Source organism: Geotrypetes seraphini, chromosome 4 (assembly GCF_902459505.1).
Source record: "Geotrypetes seraphini chromosome 4, aGeoSer1.1, whole genome shotgun sequence".
Lineage (NCBI taxonomy): Eukaryota > Metazoa > Chordata > Amphibia > Gymnophiona > Dermophiidae > Geotrypetes > Geotrypetes seraphini.
The window spans coordinates 154,471,467-154,488,633 of record NC_047087.1 but is presented as its reverse complement, the minus strand read 5'-3'; the positions used below and the strand labels follow the sequence as shown (position 1 = coordinate 154,488,633).

The 17,167-nt window shown below is 42.3% G+C and overlaps 1 protein-coding gene across 6 annotated transcripts in view; it reads left to right on the top strand.

Annotated features, from left to right (window-relative positions):
* The window catches only part of HSDL1 (hydroxysteroid dehydrogenase like 1), a 393,114-nt gene that overhangs the window by 343,185 nt on the left and 32,762 nt on the right, over positions 1-17,167 (top strand). For 5 of the 6 annotated variants that reach the window (XM_033941274.1, XM_033941270.1, XM_033941272.1 and 2 more), the window contains one exon: positions 16,502-16,555. In XM_033941274.1, the coding sequence (XP_033797165.1) occupies positions 16,502-16,555 (54 nt within the window). Of the gene's footprint in view, positions 1-16,501; positions 16,646-17,167 lie in introns of all 6 variants that reach the window. The other variant, XM_033941271.1, reaches the window with a different exon arrangement.

Here is a 17,167-nt window from a genome sequence, read left to right as displayed (position 1 = left end):
TCAAAAAGCCCGCCTTCCAGCTCACGTGACAGGCACTGAAATGCATGGAGGGAGGAAAAGGTGGGGGTGAAAATCCCCCATTTGCAGCCCGCTCTTTCAAACAAAGGAACAGAATTTCCTTTGTTTGAAAGAGCGAGAGGACTCTTTGTTTGAAAGAGGCGAGAGGACTTTATTACTCTAATGAGACACCATTAACTTTTCTTTTGCAAAGACCAAAAAAGTTAATTCAGAGAGACAAAGAGACAGAGAGACAGAAACTGGAGTTTAGAAAGACAAAGCTACAAGTTAGCTTTACTTCAGACAGCACTGAAAATGCACTGAGGGAGAAGACGGAGGAGGGGTGACTAGCGAGGGGAAACTTTTTTCTACACAAAGTCAGATTAAAACGGACAGTTTTCTTTTTCACAGAGAGGAAAAATTTAGTTCAGAGACAAAGCTTAGACACACAGCAGGGAAGGACACAATTTTTTTCTTCTCTTCATACTCAGTAACTTCTATTATCTTAATTCAGACAAGCAAAAACTTGCCGGCTTTCTCACATTCACAGAGGAGACCTGCTCTCTACTGGGCACTTTTACCTTAAATTTTTTTTTTTCTTTCAGACAGGCACTGCTCAGTTTAAAAGCCAGATGGGAAAATGCCATCTTTTCACAGAGGAACCAGCAATGTGGACCATCAGCTAAAAAAGCTACAAGCCACCTTTGCTGTTCTACTGGGCTGTTACATTCTTTCTGTGTTACTTTTATTTCTAATTTTTTCTTTTTCTTTTTCCATTAACATTTAATTTCCACTAACTTCACACCCCTCTACCCACAAATTTATACAATTATGTACAGATATATACAAACCTGTTCCTTATTGTTAAATGATTTTTATTTTTTATTTTTTATTTTATTATTTTTTTATTTTCTTTAAACAGGCGTATACTCACAATTTTTCCATTTTTCCGGGTCCCGTTTTGTCTCTAATGTCCGCCATATTCCTGCGCAGCCAGTCAACCTGTCATCTAATGATAACGTGACTAACACTTTTGTTTCACAACCATGCAAAATCTCTATTCCCTAGAGTTTCTATGAATAACCTATAAGCTTTTTCAAGGCGTCAAATTAGATCCGAGTCACAGCACCAATTGAGCAAGGGACGTCATTTGTGAAAGCTTCAGGTTTGAAAATAATTATACATGCAAAATGACACCAGCGCAAGGTTTTTAAAAATTATAACCAAGATTTATTGATTATTGTTTCTATTTTTCCATTATTAGATCAAAAGCATCAGCATAATTAATGCTTACGGTTGCGCTAATGGGAGATCGTCAGAGGTGCCAAATACTGGCCTTCTCACAACGGTCTCGGTCTCATATCTCATTTCATTCTATTATATAACTTTTGGCTCAGTGACATCATCAGTATACCAACGTAATAACAATTCACCAAAGAGGTGGTCTTAAAAGTTGGACAAAGGAAACATTCCTCCATGTTTCCAAGTTAGACAAAGTTTCAGAAATTACTTTTGATTTCTGAATTAACATTATAACATTATGCAAAAGAATTCTACAATTATTAACAGGGTGCTGAGAAATTCTCAACCTCTCCCTAAATTGACAGTAACTTTAGTCTGGAAGAGAAAAGCTGACAGCTTCATGTTACACACAGTGATAAGCATGGGCTTCCAATGCCCCCCCCCCCTTCCTATGCTGGAGACTGACTCTAATTATTTCCAGATGTTGTGCTCAGGATTTTTCCTTAGTGTTTCTTCAGGTTTAAAAATATGTAAAATATGTTTTTCAAAACTTATTCCTTTTGTTCAAACACAGTCACAGCATCATTCCAGTCACACAAATCACTCCAGGGGCCCCATTCATTCCATTCATAACTCAGCCATTCATACTTAATGCATTTTATATCTTAGTTTAGGACACGTGATCCTTCTTTACCAGTCTAAAGCAAGCACAGCTGGTGTTAATTAACACCACGAGGCTGGGAGCGGGAAAACTCAGAGAGGACAAAGAAGACAGAAAACTATTCACTGGCACAAGATGGTGTCCAAACAGAGAACCCAAACTGGATTCCATGTAATCATGTAATCATGATTTCCACCATGATTTGGCTCAACAGCAAAGTACATAAACAGATATTATTATGCTTTCCCTTATATTAATCCTTAGTATATTTTTCTCTGGCCTTAGCTGCATTATATTTAAATTTTTATTCACCTGTTTTTCCGTACGCTTCTATTTGGGCGTGGTCCTTAACTGACACAGAATTGTCCTCTAACTAGAATTACCCAGAATCATATGAAAAACTGGCGCTTTTGTAGAAAAACTTCACAAAAATACTGCACTATCATGCTCCGACATCCATTCCATTATCGTCCCATAAACAGCACCCCCTGCTGGCCACGAGCCACTACTCCTCAGTTCCCAGGCACACCACCTGGAGACTCAAGGCTTGCCCCATCTGTCTTCAACTGTAAACTTAAGCAAGAATTGGAGAAAATTAAAGCAGCTACAATCACCGCACACAAATATAGCAGTTTACCACCACTCCCCCAAATAATAAAACCCCAGGAATACGTGGATCACAGTAGGCTCAGGTGTGGCATGTGACTGAAACATCCACCTTCACAATTGTTGCCTCTAAAGAATTTCTATGCTCCATTAGAGCTTTGTGATGAAGATAAAGGAGGAATTAGAACCAGTGAAGATAACTTATTAAGAAAAACACCCCCAAAGCACATATAAAAAAGCTCAAACCAGAAAAATATTATTGCTAAGGGGATTCTATCATCAGAAGGATTAACCTTGGAACATAGGACAAGGAACTCAAAGAAGTGAAATGCCTTCCAGGATCTTCAGCTACCAGGCAAGCCAGATAAATACTGACTGTAATTAGGGAAGAAGGAAAGATTTTGGAACCCTGATGTTGTTATCCACCTCAGAGCAAATGACCTAGCCAACAATAACCTACCTGCAGCACAAAACGCTTTTCGAGAGCTGGGGAGGGGTTAGAACCTTTTGTAAAGACTAGCTTTTTCATAAGTACTGCCTACTTATGGAAAGGGTGAGGAATGAGTAAAAAACACAGAACTTCAATAGGTAGCTCAAAGCTTGGTGTCATCAAGAAGGCTTTATGTACATAGGGCAATATATAGAAAACAAGAGACTATATTGTAATGATGGGCTGCACCTTACCATAGCAGGAAAAAGAATCCTAGCTGAGAAATTCAGGTAATATGTTTCTAGGCATTTAAACTAGAAGGTGGGAGTGGCATAAGTATCGAGATTACTTCCGGTGGCCACCCCCAGCAAAAGACAAGATTTGATAATAAAGATAGCAATAAAAAACAACAATATTAGTGATGCAACAGGAAATAAGCTGAAATTAAAAACTATACAAAATATGAGATTGCTTTCTAGCTACTATTCCGCAGCAATGACCAGAAGCACTCACAGTCCAAGCAACAAAAATCAGGATCTGCAAGCCCTGATGTTAGAGGCAGACTTGGATATTGCTGCTGTCACAGAGACATGGTTCAGTGATGCCGGGCTATAATCTTTTTAGGAAGGAAAGAGATGGTTGAAAAGGAGTGGCTCTCTATGTAAAGACAGATATCCATTGACTGAAATGCAGGGGGGCTGGGGAAAGGAAGAAGCAAATTGACAAAGATCTGATTACAGATATACAAAAGTTGGGACAGAAAGGAGAGGTGCTTTGCAGGGTGATTTCAACCTGCTGGATGCAGACTGGAAAGAAGTAGAAAGATTGTGGATGCCTTTCAAGGGGCTCTGCTCAGGCAAATGGCAACGGAAACCCATGAGGGAACAAGCAATATGGATCTGGTGCTCAGATATGGTAAAAGTGTCTCTAATATCTGAGTGGGGGCCCACCTGGAAAGCCGTGATCATCATACAGTTTGGTTTGATATAAACTCAAAGTCCTGGATTTTGAATGCTCGGACTTTAGTAGCATGGGAGAGTACCTGAAGAAAGAGCTGTTTGGATGGGGAGTTGGAAAACAGTGGTCCAAGTTGAAAGGTGCAATAAATAGAGATACTGACCTTTATGTGAAGAAAATAAATAAAAACGAGAAAAAGGAAATCCGATATGGTTCTGCAAACTAGTGACAGAAAAAATAAAGGCAAAAGAATTGTTCATGAAATATTAAAAAAATAAAGGCAAAAGAATTGTTCATGAAATATAAAAAAACTCAAGAAGAGGATTACAGAAAATAATATCAGATAAAACTGAAAGAAGTCAAGAGAGAGATACATCTGGCGAAAGCGGAAGAGCAAATGGCTATAAATATAAGAAAGGGAAACAAAAAATTTTTCAGGTATATTAGTGAAAGGAGGAAGACAAAAAATTGAATTATGAAACTGAAAGAACCGCTATGATGAGGAAAAAGAAAATGTGCTAAACAAATACTTCTGTTCAGTGTTCATAGAAGAAAAACCTGGAGCAGGACCACAATTGGTCAGCAAAGTTACACCTGAGAATGGTGGATACTGCACCGTTCACCGAATAAAGTGTTTATGAACAACTTGAAAAACTGAAGGTGGACAAAGCTATGGGATCAGATGGGATCCATCCCAGGATATTGAGGGAGCTCCAAGAGGTTCTGGCAGGTCCTCTTAAAGATTTGTTCAATAAATCTTTAGAGACTGGAGAGGTTCCACAGGACTGAAGAGTGAATGGGGTCCCTCTTCACAAAAGTGGTTGCAGAAGTGAAGCGGGAAACTACAGGCCAGTAAGTCTCACTTCAGTTATTGGAAAAACAATGGAAACGTTGCTGAAGGAAAGGATAGTGAAATTCTTAGAATCTAATGGATTACAAAATCTGAGGCAACATGGGTTTACTGAAGGTAAATTGTGCCAAATGAATTTGGTTGAATTCTTTGACTGAGTGACCAGATAATTGGATCGAGGATATGCACTAGATGTAATTTACTTAAATTTCAGCAAAGCCTTTCACACAGTTCTTCATAGGAAGCCCTTAAATAAACTCCATGGGCCCAAAGTGGTGAACTGATTAGAAACTGGTTGACGGACAGACGCCAGAGGATGATAGTAAATGGAATTCACTAAGAGGAAGGTCAGGTGAGTAGTGGAGTGCTTCAAGGAATCAGTTGCTAGGACTGATTTTGTTCAATTTGTGAACGACATTGCTGAAGGGTTATTTATTTTAAAAATGTATATACTGTTTTAAAACTAAACAGTTTACAAGATTTACATACACAACATTTAAAAATGGACACAGTAAAATGAATGAATAATTAAAAAAACATATGGTAAAATAAACATGTAAACAATCTTCAAGAGATATAATGTGGGTAAAAAGATCATGGTTAGTTCATCAACTTTGTCAGAAATACCTTAAAAAAGGCATCAACAAATAGCTGCGTCTAGTAATTTTCTAAAGCTACCCTTTTCACAGCAATTTCGTATCTGCCACACTAAGGAATTCCATAACTTAACTCCTTTGCAACAGAAGGTCATTTTGCTACTCTGAACAAGTCTTGGGTTCAAAGACATTGTCAGTAGTGCTAAGTTCTCAGAAAGCATAGATCTTTTGGTATATGTTATGCCAGGGGTAACTGAAACTCAGTATACTACGTGACATGTCTCCTCAAGTCTGCTTATCTGCTATCCTGACCTCTTGACCACTGTGACCTGGGTGTTGCCAAAACAAAAAAAACAGTAAAACCATGTTAACCTGGTTTCTGCAACAAGCCTGCTTATCTGCTATCCTGACCTCTTGACTACTGACCTGGGTGTGGCCAAAACAAAGAACAGTACCAGGTGTGCCTGAGTCGTAGTGAAGGCTGGTTACTGTAGGAACTCAGCCTGTATAATTATGAACTCAGCAATTTTCACCCTATATAAGAACCGGGACTTTCTCCAGAATCAAAATCAATCTTGTTGCAACTATGGGGAAGTCCTGCGATCCACCCCATCTATCAATCGAAAGGAATTCCCAATTGGGAAGAAGGTGATGCCTGTGATCATGGTGAAGTTATTCTATTATTATTATATTCATATATATATATACAGTGGTACCTTGGATTACGAGCATAATCCATTCCAGGAGCATGCTCGTAATCCAAAATGCTCGTTTATCAAAGCGAGTTTCCCCATAGGAAATAATGGAAACTCACTTTGATGCGTTCCCCCCCCCCCCCCCCCGAGAACCGGCATTGCTCCCCCTCGAAGGCCCCCCCTGCGATCCGGCACACCCCCCCCCGACGCGATTGGGCATCCCCCCGCCACGATCCGGCACCCCCCCTGATATGATTGGTCACCCCCCCGCCGTTTCTTACCCTCATCTGGGCACCCCGAAGATCGGCCTCCTCGTCTGCTGGGCCTTGAGCATCTGCCCATGCTCAAGGCCTGCGAGTTCTCGTTCAGAACGTGTCCATGAGAAATAAAATTAGCAGGTATGCTGCACCGGCATACAAACAGGTAATTATGACTTTGTTGATCAATCAAACAGACAGGACTGTTTTGGAAGTCTTGGAAGCGGTCCGACAGTTAGGACTGGGGACCTCAAAATATTTTTGATAAAAAGAGTGAAGAACAATCCAATTCAAATTAGGCTAATCGGGTGTTTTGGAGGGATATATTTTTGGCCTTATTAAAAGAAGGGGTAAAAAGGAAAGAAATAGATGGAAAGATACAGGGATGTTAAATGGGCGAAAGGATGCTGAAAGGTGATAGAGAAAGTTAAACAGAAGATTGTAAACTTCCCTTCTCCCCAAAGTAAAAAACAAACTCAGGTCGTTATTGGCCTTTTTGAATTCTGGAGGCAACATATTCCACATCTGGGGTGACATAAGGTGTAGACTGGACAATAAAGACCTAAATAATGTATAAAGTTTTGTTAGATAATCTAAGTAAGTTGTATTCCAAGTGATTTTGAAAATGTATCTTTTACCTCAAAACCTAACATTGTGAACCACTGGACCTTCACTTAAACCTCTCTTGTATTTTTTATAGATTAAAATGTCCCTGCTTGCATTCTCTTATGATTGTGTGACAGAGCCCAGAAATGGAAAAAGATAGACAGGAGACCGGCAAAACTATAGAGCAATTAACTTAAGTTTCTCTCTCTTTCTTTTAGACAAGTACTGTGACCTGATATTGGGAATCCAATGGATACCAAATTTGTTTACAGATTAAATTCAACACTGAATCCATGCTGATGGAAGAAAACATGCTGGAGCTCTGTGTTTGTCTGTTTCTGTTATGTGGTACCTGTGCTGTGTCGTCTGTTTTAGCTTATGGGAGTACCCCAAAAAACATTACACATTGGCCATTTCCAGAGTTTTTCCCACCCCTTCTGGGGTACCATGTCCCCTTCTAAAAAAGATTCTCACATACAAGAAAGTTTCTTATGAAAACCATGCTCACAATGATTTTATGCTATGGCTCTCACAGTCCAATTATAACTTAGGGGTTATATTATAGGAAAAAAACCATAGAAAGCTTTATACTTGGTAAAATTGTGCTCACTGGTATTTGATATTTGTTAAATAAAAAAATGGTCTCTTTATTTAACCTACCAGGTATAAACAGTATAAACATCTCTGACATATTACCATCAGTACGTGTCTATGGTTTCTCTTAAGTGACATATTAATTGTGTCCAGAACATAAAAAGGTGTCTTTTCTGAATGTCCTACTGAAGTGCATTAGTGTTATTTCTCTTGTTCTCCTTTTTCTTTTTCCTATCTTCTCTTTTATCACTAATAGTGTTTGTTGTAACTAAAGCATTGAAGCCACACAGTCATGATGAAATATTTTCCTTGGAAAATCATGTACTGGAAAATGTTATTCCATATAGACTTTCATTCCTTTGCGATAGAATTGGTCAGCTCTGCTCTCTTATTCTTATGATTTGGCTAACTTGCTGGGTTAAGAGAAAATTTCACCAGATCAAAAATATGACGGCATGCAACCAGACATACAGTGCCGTGACATGACGCTATTATGTGGCACCAACTTGGGAATAGGAGTGAGCCTATATCCTGCTGCTTTACACTAGGGCTGGTCTCTGGGGGTAGTGCACTTGACTCTTATGTGAGTGAAGGCATGTGAGTGGTATAGCAAGCCTATTGAAACGAGCATAGCCAGACCCTAACCAAAGCTGCCAACGAAAACTGAATACCAGATGACTGCAGTGATTGATGGTGAATATGGAGCTATCCTAAATATATATAAGCCAGGGGTGTCCAACCTGCGGCCCGAGGGCCACATGCGGCCCCATGAAGTATTTTATGCGGCCCTGGTCGAGGGCAATGCAGTGTTTACCTCTGCTGCCCCCGGGTGTTTATCGTCTTGCCGGCTCCCTCCTCTGTCTTGCTGCAGCGTTTGCGCGTTTGTGTGGCCCCAGAAACATTTTTTCAGCCAGTGCAGCCCAGGGAAGCCAAAAGGTTGGACACCCCTGATGTAAACCATGAGTAGGAGCATAAATATAATATTAATACTAGCTTTATAGCCAGTTACATTAACGGGTGCTAGAATATATGTGTGTGTGTCTGTCTTTATTTCTTTCTCTGTCTCCTTAGCCGCTTTCTATATTTCTGTCTTTCTTTCTTTTGGCTGTCTACCACCACCCCTTGCGTGTTCCCCCTGTCCATTCTCCCTTCCTTTTACCTCCCCTGTGTCCACCACCACCACCCCTTCACTGCTTCCCTTATCCAGCAGCAGTCCTTCTCCCTCTGTTTTAACTCTCCCCTGTCCATCAGCACCTATTCCTGCTCCCCCTGTCCAGCAGTAGGCCTCCCTTCCCCCCCATCCATCAGCACCTCTTCCTGCTCCCCCTGTCCAGCAGTAGGCCTCTCTTCCTTTTTTCCCCCCCTGTCCATCAGCACCCCTTCCTAATCATCCTGTCCAGCAGGCCTCCCTTCCTTTTTTCCCCCCTGGCCATCAGTACCTCTTCCTGCTCCCTCTGTCCAGCAGTAGGCCTCCCTTCCTTTCCCCCCCTGTTCATCAGCACCTCTTCCTGCTCCCCCTGTCCAGCAGTAGGCCTCCCTTCCTTTCCCCCCGTCCATCAGCACCTCTTCCTGATCCCCCTGTCCAGCAGGCCTCTCTTCCTTTTTTTCCCCCCTCCATCAGTACTTCTTCCTGCTACCCCTGTCCAGCAGTAGGCCTCCCTTCCTTTCCCCCCTATCCATCAGCACCTCTTCCTGCTCCCCCTGTCTAGCAGTAGGCCTCTCTTCCTTTCCCCTCCATCAGACCAGAATCTCCCCTCTGTCTATCCCCCCATCAGTCCAGCATCTCCCCTTTCTCTAGCCCCCCAACAGTCCAGCATCTCCCTTCTCTCTATCTCCCATCAATTCAGCATCTCCCCTCTATCTCCTGTCAGCCGCTGCCGTTCGCCATCTCGTTGAGCCGCTGCCGACAGGCGGGGTCCAGCTCCGGCGCATCGCTCGCGCACAGCAGCGGGAGCAGCGCCACCAGCAGCAGCACCGCCATTGCCACTTCCAGACACTGAAGGAGCCCCCGCGCCTGCACATCACCCAGGCATGGGTAGGTGAACGGCAGTTGATTGCAGAGCAAGCGAGGCCAGCTTTACAGCCCTTCTCGAGGGGGAGGGACAGGCTGGTGAGGAGCTTCGGGGGCTGCTGCTGTTAGCCCCGGCAGAGATGGAGCAGCCAAGCTGAGCTGGCAGCAGAGCCCTTGTGTGTCCCCCCCTCCCCGGTGCCAGCGCTGCTCTCCCTCTCAGCGGGCTGGGCCAGACCGCGGCTACTTCGCTCCGGAGCTCAGCAGTGGGGCGGTAAGCGGGCGCAGGGGGATCGGGGCCATGCTGCCAGCAGGACAGCCCCAGCCCTCTCCCTCCTCCCCTCGCGGAGCGCGCATGCGCACTCGCCTTGGCACATCCCGACAGATCAGATCTCAGGGAACACGCTGCGAGAGTGCGCATGCGCGCTTAGCATATTATTATTATAGATGATTATTAATTTCCATGATTCCTGATACTTAACGCTTTCAAGTAAAATGCTTCATTAGTAAGAAATATTAGAGATTGCAAAAATACCAGTTTAGAACATAAGGAAATAATTTATGAATGGAAAATTAATTTTCCTATTTTATCTAAATGTAGAACCCGAAGATGGCTGGATACATTAGGGGGGGCGGGAACTACATTAGGTATTGTAAATACTATTGATTCTGAAATATTGGCTGGCAAACAGGCATCTTTTGGCTCAGGAGTAGCAGATATATTTAGATGGGAAAGTAAAATGGATGCCAAATACTGTACATAATCATGAATTAACCCTATAATACGATCAGTTAATGTTACATGTTGTTAATGATACTATATTACAGCAATATACTTTAGATAGTAATGTTTCATCAGCCTTACATTGGACTATTTGTGAGATTCGTGTTTTGTCTTTTATACAACAAAGAATTAACTTTATCCTGCAGTTATAATTTTAGATAGAACATAGTGGAATTTTGATATAAAACAATGTTCTGATTTCTCATGTGAAGGGTTGCTTACGTTATTTGATATAAGGAACTCTACAATAACATGTCCTTTTACTGTGATGCCTTTAGTATTGAGACCCCAATTATGATTTCCCATTTACCAGGGAACAGAACAAAACTTATGTGTTAAAAAATTTTAAATTATTTGTTAACATTTCTTAATTGTGGGTTTACCTATTGTATATACAAACGGACACGCTCTCCCTCTTTTCGGATTACCTCTTATTCGGAGGTGCAGACTTGAGGATCCAGGGGTGGACTGTTATGCCTATGGCCAGGGGGTAACTGAAGCTCAGCATACTACGTGACGTCTCTCCTCAATTCTGCTTATCTGCTATCCTAATCTCTTGACCACTGTGACCTGGGTGTTGCCAAAACAAAGAAAAAAAGAACAGTAAAACCAGGTTAACCAGGTGTCGTAGTGAAGAAAGCTGGTTTCTGCAACAAGTCTACTTATCTGCTATCCTGACCTCTTGACCACTGTGACCTGGGTGTGGCCAAAACAAAGGACAAAAGAACAGTACCAGGTGTGCCTGAGTCGTAGTGAAGGCTGGTTACTGCAGGAACTCAGCCTGTATAATTATGAACTCAGCAGTTTTCACCCTATATAAGAACCGGGACTTTTCCCCAGAATCAGAATCCATCTTGTTGCAACTACGAGGAAGTCCTGCGATCCACCCCCATCTATCAATCGAAAGGGATTCCCGATTGGGAAGAAGGGTGATGCCTGTGATCACTATGAAGTTATTCTATTATTATTATATTCATATAAATATAATAAAGGGTTAGTATCTATGCATTTATAGTGTCTGTGTGGTTTTCTGAGTGTCACTGATCATCCCATCTGAAAGAAATAAGTGGCGGAACTTTTAAGCAATTCTGGAAAGTTACCATACATAAGTTGATGGCAAATCATCACAACTTTATATTGAACTCTGAAGACGACTAGAAGTCAATGCAATTTTTTCAAATATGGTGAGATATGGTCAAATTTGGACAAACCCATTATAAGATGTGCCTATGCATTTTGTGTAACCTGCAATGCTCTGCTTAGAAGGTAAGGTTAGCCTTTTTGTGGATGATACCAAGATTTGTAACAGAGTGGACACTCCAGAGGGAGTAGAAAACATGATAAAGGATCTGCAAAATTTAGAATAGTCTAGTGTTGCAACTAAAATTAAATGCAAAGTACAGAGTGATGCATTTGGAGGGTAGAAATCTGAGGGATCCGTATGTACTAGGAGGTGAGAGGCTGATGAGCACAGATGGAGAAAGGGGGTGATTGTGTCTGAGGATCTAAAGGCATCTAAACAGTGTGATAAGGCAGTGGCTGTAGCCAGAAGGATGTTAGGCTATATAGAAGCAGGAAGATGCTGTTGCCCCTCTATAGGTCATTGGTGAAGCCACACTTGGGAGTATTGTGCTCAGTTTTGGAGGCTGTATCTGGTGAAGGATATAAAAAGACTCTGGAGAAGAGGAGGTACAGGGTGATATGATACAGACATTTAAATACTTGAAAGGTAATTATATAGAACCAGATCTTTTCCAGAGAAGAAAAAAATGGTAAAACTAGAAGGCATAACTTGAGGTTGCAGGGAGGAAGACTTAGAGCAATGTTAGGAAAGTCTTCTTCATGGAGAGGATGGTAGATGCCTGGGATGCCCTCCTGAGTGAAGTGGTGGAGAGGAAAATGTTGATGGAATTCAAAAAAGCATGGGATAAAAATAGAGAATCTCTAATTACAAAATGAAGAATGTAAATTAAAGAACTAAGACCTTCATGATCTATGTCCCATATATGGTGATTCAGTGTAGGATGGGCATCAATGGGAACTCCACTAATTTGTAACATGAGGATGTTACTGGCCAGATTTAACAGTAGATGTCCTGAAAATAACGGGATGGTTGGATAGGCTGGAGTGAGCTTGGACGGCAACTTCAGCATTTGGGGTCTAGGACAATACCAGTCTATGGCCCAGAAATATCAGAGACAAGTTAATTTAATCATTTTTTTTTAATGGGTATAACTTATGGGCAGACTGGATGGACCGTTCAAGTCTTTATCTGCCGTCATCAGTGTATGTGAAATGTAGGAACTGAACCAAGATAAGAAGAGGAGCGAGAAAAATATTTTTTAAAACACTGGTGAACCTTGGGGAACGACTAATGGAAGTAAAAAGGATTCTGATGTAGTGTTTTGGAGGATAACTTTGTGTGATCTATTGAAAAGGTATGAATTAATTTCTATGGGCAGTTTATAACAAGACTAATGAATTTTGGATTTGCTTTGTACCACTGAGCCAGTAATCATTGACAGTTCATCAGTTCTGTAATTTTGCCTGTCTTGATAACTGATATCTCTCAAATACAACTCATATTTAATGAGATCCCTGACAGTTGGTAGTTTTCTACCTGACAGTTGGTAGTTTTCTACCTGATCCACCAAATGATGTAAATGAGTCCAAACTTGCAGTCTTGTGTTTCTTATGGACATTTTTAATACAGGTAGTCCCTGAGTTACAGATGTCTGACTTAAGAATGTGGTAGTGGCTTCATTTGAGTTCTCTGAGCAGTATTTCCAGTGGCATAGGTTCCTACACTTCGCCTACAGCAAATTGGAAATGATGCAAGGCCATTTGTGTGTGTGGCCAGGATATGTGTGGTTGTGCATGCTGTATCTTAGAGCAGTGGTCCCCAACCCTGTCCTGGAGGACCACCAGACAAGTTGGGTTTTTGGGATAGCCCTAATGAATATGCATGGGACAGATTTGCATGCCTGTCACCCCCATTATATTGAAATCTCTCATTAGGGCTATCCCAAAAACCCAACTGGCCTGGTGGTCCTCCAGGACAGGGTTGGGGGACCACTGTCTTAGAGGGAACACTGTTAGGGGCAATTGGCCCTTTTGTCAGCTGGGAGCAGAGGTAAGCAGCAAGAATCTTAAAATCTACAAGTTCTGAGTTACATACAAATCCAACTTAAGAACAGTTTTTAAAACATAGCTCGTTCTTAACCCAGGGACTGCCTGTATTAGATTATCACTATGGCAGTGGTCTCAAACTAAAACCCTTTGCAGGGCCACATTTTGGATTTGTAGGTACTTGGAGGGCCGCAGAAAAAATAGTTAAGGTCTTATTAAAGAAACTAGTCTTTAAGCCTATTACATTAACGGGTGCTAGAATAGATGTGTCTGTCTTTCTCTCTCCTTGGCCACTTTCTGTCTTTCTTTCTGTCTCTCTCTTTTTGGCGGCTGTCTGTCTTTCTGTCTCTCTCTTTCCTCGGCTGTCCACCACCACTCCTTGCCTGCTCTCCCTGTCCAGCAGTAGCATTTTCTTTCTGTCTCTGTTTCTCTCTATCTCTCTCTTTCTTTGCTTCTTTCTGTCTCTCTGTCTCTCCTTGGCCCCTGTATCTGTCTGTCTTTCTTTCTTTCTGTCTCTCTCCATGGCCGCTGTCTGTCTTTCTTTCTTTCTTTCTATCTCCTTGGCTGCTGTTTGTCTTTCTTTCTGTCTCTCTCCTTGGCCACTTTCTGTCTGTCTTTATTTTTGATCTCTCTCCTTGGCCACTATCTGTCATTCTTTCTTTCTGTCTCTCTCCTTGGCCACTTTCTGTCTGTCTTTATTTTTGATCTCTCTCCTTGGCCACTATCTGTCTGTCATTCTTTCTGTCTCTCTCCCTCCCGCTGTCCCACTGTCCTGTTCTTTCTATCTCCCTCCCGGTGTCTCTTTTTTTCTGTCTCTCTGGCCCACTGTCTGTCTGTCATTCTTTCTGTCTGTGTCTCTCCCTTGCCCCCTGTCTTTCTTTCTCTCTCTCTCCTTGGCTGCTATCTGTCTCTCTTTTCCCCCTGTCTGTCTGTCTTTCTTTTTGTCTCTCTCTCTCCCTGGCCCCCTGCCTGCCTGTCTCTCTGTGGCCCCCTTCTGTCTCCCCCAGAGCAAACCAAGATTGCTGCCTGCCCCAGCACACCCCTCCCCCAAAGCAGCCCCATTTCCCTCCCCTACACTTCCCTGTGCAGCAGTAGCAACATTTTTCCACTTCCTTTACATTGTGTAATTCTTACCAGTATGGGAGGACTCATTCATTCGACTAAACACCTCTTCTGACAGCCTGTTCGCCTCGTCCAGGCCGAAGGACACCCTCCTGCCGTTGCCCTCACCGGCACCTCTCACTGCCGCCACACTGCAGGAGACAAACTGCTGCTCAAACCACTGCATGCACCACAAATTGAACATGGCCACGGAGGCACAAATCATGGAGGCAGGGATCACGCCATTGTAAGTGCGCATACGCGCTTAGGGTTTTATTATAGAGGATGACAATTTTGCATGAAGTAAAACTCTTTATAGTTTATAAATCTTTAACTTTTAAAGGAAAGATTTATAAACTATAAAGAGTTTTACCTCATGCAAAATTGTCATTTCTTTAATAAGACATTAACTATTTTTTCTGCGGCCCTCACAGCAGCCATCTTTCCTTTCTCAGAACTGATATTCACTATATTGAATCACTATATTGAAAATAAAATCATTTTCCCTACCTTTGTTTTCTGGTGACTTCATTTTTCTGTGCTTCTAACTGTTTCCAGGGCCTTCTTGTCCTTTGTTTTTTTTCTCCATCTTCATGTTCTATCTTGCATCCATCTTTGGCATTAACTTAACATTCAATTTTTCCATTTTTGCTTTCTTCTCAAAATCTACTTTTCCATGTCTTCCCTTCCCTTCCTATCTCTCTCACCTTCGCTCCCTATTTCCATGGTCTGACATTTCTCTCCTTCATTTCTCACCCTCCTTCCTTCCCTCCCCCATGCCCTGACATCTCTCTCTCCCCCTCTGATCTGGTATCTCCTTCTTTCTTTTCTCTCCCTCAGACTTGGCATCTCTCATTCCTCTCCTCTCCCTTGTCTTTCTCCCTCCTTCCCTCTCCCCAATTGGGTGCAGCAACAGCATTTCTCTTTCTCTTCCCCCTTCCTCCCTCATGCAGCAGCAGCAAGAGCAGCGTTTCTTTTCCTCCCTCCTTCCCTGGACATGATCGAGAGTCGGCTCCCTTGCTGTGTTCTTTTTTCTATTCAAAGCTGCGGATGCATGCCTGTGTCTGAAGCCTTCTCTCTGACGTGACATCAGAGAGGCTTCTGACACAGGCGCGGATCACGCTAGGAGCTGCCACCCGCAGCTTTGAATGGAAAAAAGACCGCAGCAAGGGAGCCGACTCTCAATCTTCGCATCCAGAGCGCAAATAGTACCCGGGGGGCCGCAAGTTTGAGACCACTGCACTATGGTAACACTATGTTGAAAACCTGTGAATGAGAAAGAAAATCTAATGTGTTAGTGTCAATATAGGTAAGAACATAAGCAATGCCTCTGCTGGGTCAGACCTGAGGTCCATCGTGCCCAGCAGTCTGCTCACGCGGCGGCCCAACAGATTCAGGACCTGTGCAGTAATCTATCCATACCCCTCTATCCCCTTTTCCAACAGGAAATTGTCCAATTCTTTCTTAAATCCCAGTACCGTACTCTGCCCTATTACATCTTATGGAAGTGCATTCCAGGTGTCCACCACACGTTGGGTAAAGAAGAACTTCCTAGCATTCGTTTTGAATCTGTCCCCTTTCAACTTTTCCGAATGCCCTCTTGTTCTTTTATTTTTTGAAAGTTTGAAGAATCTGGTCCTCTCTACTCTCTCTATACCCTTCATGATCTTGTAAGTCTCTATCATATCCCCTCTAAGGTAAAGAGAAATTGATAGTTGAGGCACAAAAAACATTAATATGCAGAGCAAACATATAAAAACTTATCAGAGCACTTAAACATATTTCAGTAATTTGTACATTTTTGCATAATTTCTTAGAAACTCCAGATAGGTAGGTAACATATTACACAAAATATAAAGCTAGTTGATTTTCCACATGAAACTGTACTATTCTTTTTACTAATGCTTTTTAAAATTGAAAGATTCTAATTTGCCAATAACAGATTTTAAAAAATTAGTCTAACATATTATCTCTCTTTTATTCTCTAGTTTCTTTTAGCACGGTGCACGCCAGAATGGCTTTGGATTTTGATTACTCAAAAGGTGAATGCTTCTCTTCGTCGGAAGGCCTTGTTTCACACCCCTGGAAAAGAGCTGAGATCCTGGAACGCTGGAACAAACTTTTCTTGATTAGTATGTTGTCCCATATATTAATTAATATATTAATATTGTCCCATATATTAGTTAGATCCCTATATGTTTTGCTTCCTGAATGTTAACAAAACATGAATATACTATGAGAAATGTAACTAGTAGATAAGGTCAGGCAGTTAGGGCCTGATTCTCCAAAGTGCGTCCCGATTTTAGGCAGCTGTAGGCGTCCTACAGCTGTCTAATCAGCTAATCGAGATGCACGTTTAAAAAAGAAAAAATGCTCCCCAGGCAGGCCTGAAGGCGCCTCCGGAGCCTAGGGAGACCCGCAAGACGCCTAAGCTCGCCTAAGGGCCTTAGGCGGGCCTTAGGCGAACCTAGGCGGCCCTACGCGTCTCCCTAGTAGAGGAAGAAACGCTTAAAATGTAGGCCAGCAAAATGCTGGTCTACATTGTAAGTAGACACGGCCGCTATACTTATTGTGGCAAGGGATCTCTCTGCCGCTATAAGTATAGCGGGCCGCGGCCTGTCCGATCGCTGGCAGGAGGGTGCCCAAACCCTCCT